This window comes from Rhagoletis zephyria, unplaced genomic scaffold (assembly GCF_001687245.7).
Source record: "Rhagoletis zephyria isolate East Lansing unplaced genomic scaffold, Rhagoletis_zephyria_1.1 Rzeph_scaffold_23607, whole genome shotgun sequence".
Lineage (NCBI taxonomy): Eukaryota > Metazoa > Arthropoda > Insecta > Diptera > Tephritidae > Rhagoletis > Rhagoletis zephyria.
Window position 1 is genome coordinate 1 of NW_016180665.1, and position 6,643 is coordinate 6,643.

At 40.1% G+C, this 6,643-nt stretch overlaps 1 protein-coding gene across 1 annotated transcript; it reads right to left on the reverse strand.

Moving 5' to 3' along the window:
- Positions 1 to 1,635: 1,635 nt before the first annotated feature.
- Positions 1,636 to 6,038, reverse strand: LOC108381742 (uncharacterized; the record flags this gene model as incomplete). Its single annotated transcript, XM_017638147.1, has 8 exons — positions 1,636 to 1,752; positions 1,812 to 1,949; positions 2,053 to 2,161; positions 2,242 to 3,021; positions 3,566 to 4,046; positions 4,200 to 4,440; positions 4,579 to 4,715; positions 5,614 to 6,038. Coding segments are annotated over 8 exons (2,413 nt in total), but the record flags the coding sequence as incomplete, so codon positions are not given.
- Positions 6,039 to 6,643: the final 605 nt, after the last annotated feature.

Sequence of the window (6,643 nt, forward strand, 5' to 3'; positions counted from 1 at the left end):
TTTTTTTTTTTTTTTTTTTTTTTTTTTGGTAATAGGAAAGTGATGGGGTTTATAGTATGATGCCGATATTTAAATATACATATGTATGTATGTCAACAATTGTTAAATCAGTTAGTGAAGGTCAGTGGGAATAGCTTTGAGTTACATAGTTCATGGCCATATAATAATTTGTCAGCTAGAGTTAGCAAATATAAGGAAACTATGCATTGTTCAAATTATATAGACCTCGACAAAAATGTTTATATAAACTTATACTACAGCCTCGCCCTCAATGAAAATTAAGTTTCAACCTTTCCGGCAAAGATAAGGTATAGCAGTGATACAGAATTAAGAATACTACTTACATATATTCTGGTTAGATATCTAACCCGCTTAGGTAACGAATATTTCTAGCTATGTTTATGCTTGAAATGCTATTCGATATACACCTTTCGCTAACTCAAACATAGTTTCTGAGAGAAGTCGCCAGATTCTCTTCCAATGTTCATTTTGAAACGCTTTGCGGAAATCGGGATCTCTTCATTGCTTAAAACGATATTACGTTTCCAAGCGACCATGTCGGGAAATTTCAATTGCGGTCAAGATATAAATCTGGGTCGTTCCGGTTATGTAGACCCGACTGTCGTGCGGTCAAAGTCAGCTTCCGCGCTTCTGTACTGACCCCGGCAATATTCAGAATGCAATCAAGGCTCTTGCCTTTCTCAGCCTAATTCTCAGAGCGTCTGTTATTTGGTCAACTTCATCAGCCAAAGGTAAAAAAAAGCCAAGGATCGTCTTTTCAGCATGCATGCTGTTACAACAACAATAACAACAACCGAATTTTAAAGTAGTCTACCAAAATGATGATGAAATTCATTTCACGCACGGCAGCTATGCTAATAAGAAAACGAAGTAGCCGCCTTTGCCGTAGATTCTCAGCACTATACCACCATATCGGCTTCAACAAAAAATGCCACACAACACGGTCTAAAAAATTGTAATTTTGGGAAAAAGATTGACAAACCAAATTTAAATTCGCGGTCTACCTTGATGCTTAGCTTCCAAGCGGTAAGTCAGTAAACATACAATGCGAAGTTAAACGGCTGAAAAAGTCGACGAAAAGCCAATGAAGCTTTCAGATTTGACGACGGGGACTTTATTTTACCATTTGCTTCCCGTTCACTGGCATTTTGATATGGTCACTGGCCACAAAGGTAAGTACTTTTAAAAATGTTGCTTCTCGGTTCGCGTTTTTAGATAGTTATAAGGGTAAACCCTCCGACTTCGTTGCTTCCAAGAAATAATTAATGCATTATATAAAAGGCGCCCGTTTACCAAATTTCAGGGGGATATGTTAAAAACTAAGGAACTAGCTTGCGTTTAAACTCACAGACGAGGCTAAATCGACGCAACTCGTCATCCTAATAAGGTAGGTATAACTTTTAATGTGTGTATGTATCTCTTCTTCTACATGTACTTAAAAACATCGAACCCAGGTATAATACCATTTTATTTCATGAACAGGAAATGACACGTTATAAATGAAACTAAAGCAGGTTTCGGTATTTTCAGTCCCAGATTTTTTTGTAGTACCACGATTTCACTATTGACTCAAAGCTATTCAACTTTTTACCCTCTCTAAGGTTAGGAAAAGTTAGTATATACTTACAATTATCTTATAATAACATCACTCACCTCATCTACACCGATTCTGCGACAAGCTTCCAAAAAATTATCAACATTTCTGCGGCAACGAGCCATAGTTAGTTTGGACTGCAATTGAATGAAAAAATTAGTTTTTTTTTGTCAGTAATTACTAAGCAGCTACTCACGACTCCCGGCGATGGCACATGTATACTGGCAACCGAACGTGGACGCACATAATTGGCCAAATGACAGAGAATAACACCATCGGTCAAGGCGGAAGCTATATCTTCCGGTAGTGTCATTTTGAGACGTGTTTCAATGATCTGAAATGATAAGAAAATCGAATACAAAATTTAGGCGGGTAAAAGAGATTTAAGAAACTATCTTCATTAATATTTCTGCAGTAAATAGTAATCAACAACTCACACTCCGCAGCTGTGTCATTAGCTCCGTCTCCTCACGTTGGCGATCAAATTCGCGACGCATGGTAAAGCTAAGTTTCTCCGCAGGTATGTCGTGATTCCAGGTGACAGTGCTAAGCGTTTCAAAATAGCAAAAATTTACAATCAATTAGTAACTCAAACCAAATATGGATGGATCGCACATGCTGCTTACCGATGCGTTTTCGCTGTGCCAAGTTTATTTGTGCCGCTCACATGCGATTTGAGACCACCAATTGAAGTTATTTTATTATTATTCGCCAAAATGCCAACACCACCCAACCCCCCGCCAACACCACCAGTATTACCATTAAGCGTTTTCATTGGACTATTTGGTTTCACATAACCCATGCAATCACCATTTACAAGCTGCTGGGCCTGTTGTGCGTGCTGCTGCTGCTGCTGCTGTTGCAACAGCAAAATTTTCTCGACCTCCTCTCCTGCAGTTGTTGTCGTGACTGGTTGTATTTGCTTTGACGTCGCCAGCGACGACATTAATTCGGTATTTCGTGATGGTGTCACTTTTTGCACCGGTTTCTTTGGTATTACAACACAATAATCGCTGCCAACATCACCAACAGCCACACCACCACCACCACCACCTCCATTAACACCATTTACCATTCCATTGAATATTTTTAAGCCGCCATTGATGGCTGCAACGCCAACGCCAACACCTACTCCACCACCTCCACCGCCACCGCCACCGCCATTCTTCATTATCGATTTCGGTTGTGGCACTGTGTTGGCGCCATTCACAATTCGTATAATTTCATTGCAGCCACCATCGAGAGTAACGCCGTTGCTGTCCTCATGGTGTGGCATGTTGCCAGCTATGGAATTCAATGCATTCGATGCTTCGCTCATGTCATACAACATTTTTTGGCTATTTTTGATTTTGTAAACACTCGATACTTCCAAATTGCGTTGCTGCTTGAGTGCCTCCTTGTATTCGCTGTGGAGACCGAAAATGGAACGGTAATTAAGTTTCGAATGACAATTTAATGTAAGTTATTATTACACCGTAAAGGAAATTCTATATACTAATTGGGTATAATTACAAAAAATCTGAATTTCGTGTGAGAAAATATAGTTTTTTTTTTTTTTAACTTGGATGGAGTAAACTTTTGGGTACCGATTTGATTTAACAGGTACGCACTTAAAAGTTTCCCAGGGTAGCCACATCCCTACTGAAAAATGAACGAGAGAGAGTCAATCCCTGTACGAAAGTAAAACAGTTTATAATAACATATGTCATCTAAATTTACTGACAATTTTCAGAATCTAATTATGAGATCACGATAGAAGCTGCTAACGCATTTTCGTTCTTGACAAAGTACTCTAACTTCTAACTTCCTTTATTAGAGGATTACTCCTCAACCTGGACTAGCTTAACTAGACAATTTTGCCTACATCGAATAGATACTGCTGCAACAGCCGGATTATTGTTCTATTAAGTTTAAGAAATACATAATTCTGTTGTACTCCAGCTTACTAACCGATAGGTTTGTATGTTCCCCAAATTCTTATTGGACTTCTCATCGTTTCTGCCATTTTGTGCCCCAGCAATGTGTTGGTAATGCTCCATCATAGCATCCTCTTGGTCCGGTGACGAGCCATTACTCCCATTATTACTGCCATTACTGGAATTCGAATGCGCATAGTTTATATGTTGGTGTTGTTGCTGCGCCGGCGAATGCTGGTGCTGCGGAGTAACGGGTGCTGATTGCACTGTCGCCACTTGCACTGTATCCACTAAACGTTTCGTTGGCGATTCAGTCGCATTAAGTGGCTTCACAACAGCCGCCGTTGGTGCTACCACACCACTACCTGTGCTCGAGACATTAGCTGACAACGATATTGACTCATCAACAATTGTGCTTGAACTGGATGTAAGCGACGCATCCATCAATTCTGAACTCAATGAGGGGGGCGGTGTTGTCGGGGTTTTACGTGCTGGCGAGTCCAATTTGGATTTAACTGTAAGTTGAACACAGGAAGTGAGTAAGTGAGCAGTGATTAGTAGTTGATCGAATTGCAATGCAAAACAATTGTTTCTACAGTTGAGTATGTTTGTTTGTTAATGTATTATTTGTGTATGCTTGTGTGTGTGTGTGTGTGTGCATTAAATACCATTTGGCATATCGTGTGACCAACGCTTATCAATGCCATCACAGGTGCTATAACCGGACTCAACGCCATGATGTCGCGGTACACGATTCGATTCGAGTACGCTGCCATTGCCAGCATGGCGTGGCGCGCGTCGCAATGTAGTGTAACCATCATAGTTGCCACCGGCACGTGAGCCCTTCTCATCTTTGGCCGCTTGAGTTTCGAGAAATTTAAAGACATGTACGAGACCGCGAACACAGAGCTGTATGGAGGAAGAAAGTAGAAATCGGGCATTTAGAAGCATTTATAAGTACTACATGCATACACGGAGATGAATTTAAAATCGTGTTTGTAGAAAGTGTAGCTAATGCGACGTGTAATATTTCAAATGTGTACTTACACTAGCAGGCGGAGATGTAAGCGGATTATTTTCCAGATTCAACTCGACCAATGCGGTCATTTGGCGTATCTCCAGAGGTAGACTAGCGATGCGATTATTGCTGACATCCAACGACTCCAGCGTTAGGCAGGTCAATTCTGTAAAAATTAGAAAAATCATTCAGCTAAATGTTTTTAAAAACTTTTTTCATTTTTTAACTTTAAACATGGAATTTTAAGAGCAAAAATGTGATGCTTTGGGAAATCTTTGGAACGTAAATCCAACTCCAACTATGAGTTATAAAAGCGGCAAAATTCGTTTGAAAATACTTATATGTATTTTCGTATGTATGTATAAGACCATACCACCTTACAAGCAAACAAAAAAAGTTGCAGGCTTATGTCTCTTCTAGATGGTTTACTAGAGACAAAATCCTATCAGATCGCTGGCTTATCCTATGGTGTCCTCCCACTTTATAGTCACCAAGAACGAGTTCAAAAACTCTGTGTGCCTCTTGCATATTTCTTATTTGACTCTACATATAAAACCGCCGTCTCCGCTGATGCTGTAGAATACTCCGAAAACAACATTTTAATCTCAAGTTGCGACTGTCGGAGCAGCGCGATCAAAACAGCTTTTCATCGTGAAAGTTGGCAAGGGAACTTTTTTGTAAGACTATCATACGAAGAATTTGCCTGTAAGTCTACTTAAAATGTATCAGACGCCTAAAAGTTCCATAAGGGATCGTTTACAATGCCGATTTGGAGTTGAGAGTGGAGCGTATTTTCTTAATATTTGTATGCTTTTAGTACCAGCTTAGAGTGCAGTTTTACTTTCTTAGTTACCTAAATATGTATTTTTTGAGCTTCAAGTCCAACGCACTCCAAGCTAATGTGTAAACAGAGAACTCAACTCCACGCTAACATTGTAAACGCCCCTTAACATCTGCAACTTTAATTTTCCATCTATGAATTATACAAAACACTTGTTTATTAGAGTAATCACCCACAAAACAAAAAAACACAAAAAAAAACAAAATCCCCATTCATTACTCACCACGCGGTAAATACATCAACTGATTGCTGCGCAGCGAAAATGAACGCAACGAACGCAGCTCGCCAATACGCGCCGGCAGCGTTGACAACTGATTGTATGAGGCATCCAAATCGGTGAGGCGGTCCATGCGCCCCAACTCGTCGGGCAATGCCGCCAGCCGGTTGTTGGAAACCAGCAACACTTGCAGCGGCAGAAAGCAGATCTCGCGCGGCAGCAACGCCAACTGATTGCTGCGCAAATCCAAATACGTCAACGATGTCAAATGCTTCACCGATTCGGGAATGCTGCGTATGGTATTGTGGTAGAGCAGTAGCGTCTCCAGAAACGAGAATGTGGTGATCTCCTCGGGTAGCTCGCAAAAGCGATTACGCGATAAATCTGTTGGAAGAAAAATAAGAAAAATAAATAAATAAATACAAATTAGTAGGAATTATGTACATATGGATGTATGTATGTATGTACAAATATATATTGCAAAAAAATAAAAGTTGAGTTTTTAAAAATGGAGAAGAGCGCGCAAAAGGGCAGATGAGCTGATAATTCAATTGAAAAGCGTGAAGAACTGAATTAAGCCAAGTGAAATGGATTTGCATGCAATGTGGGATTCAAGCGAAGCCGAAGTTGCTGCAGTGTAGTAAACGCGTGGCTGCCAGCCGTTTGCGTTTTTGCTTATTTTTTTTTTGGGAATTTTTCAAATTAATGAACGGCTGGCTGCCAAATGCCGGCAGACTACTGGCAGGCAAGCGAGCTTATTATTATTTTATTTTGGCTTAATTTTCTTGCTTTGTTTTGGTTTATCTTGTCTCATTTTGATAGCGTTTTGTTTTTCTTGCTTTACTTTTGTTTCCATTTCATTATCTATTGTTTTGTTTTATGTACGTATTTGTTTTATTATTCGAACAAAGTTGTTTATTATTTTTGTCTTCCCCTCGAGTCAGCCTCGCCCCCTGTTGCAACTCTGCCTTCAATGCTTCACTGCAGCTCGCTTGTTTGCTTGCTTGCTCGGTCTGCCTTCTGCCCTCCCTCACTA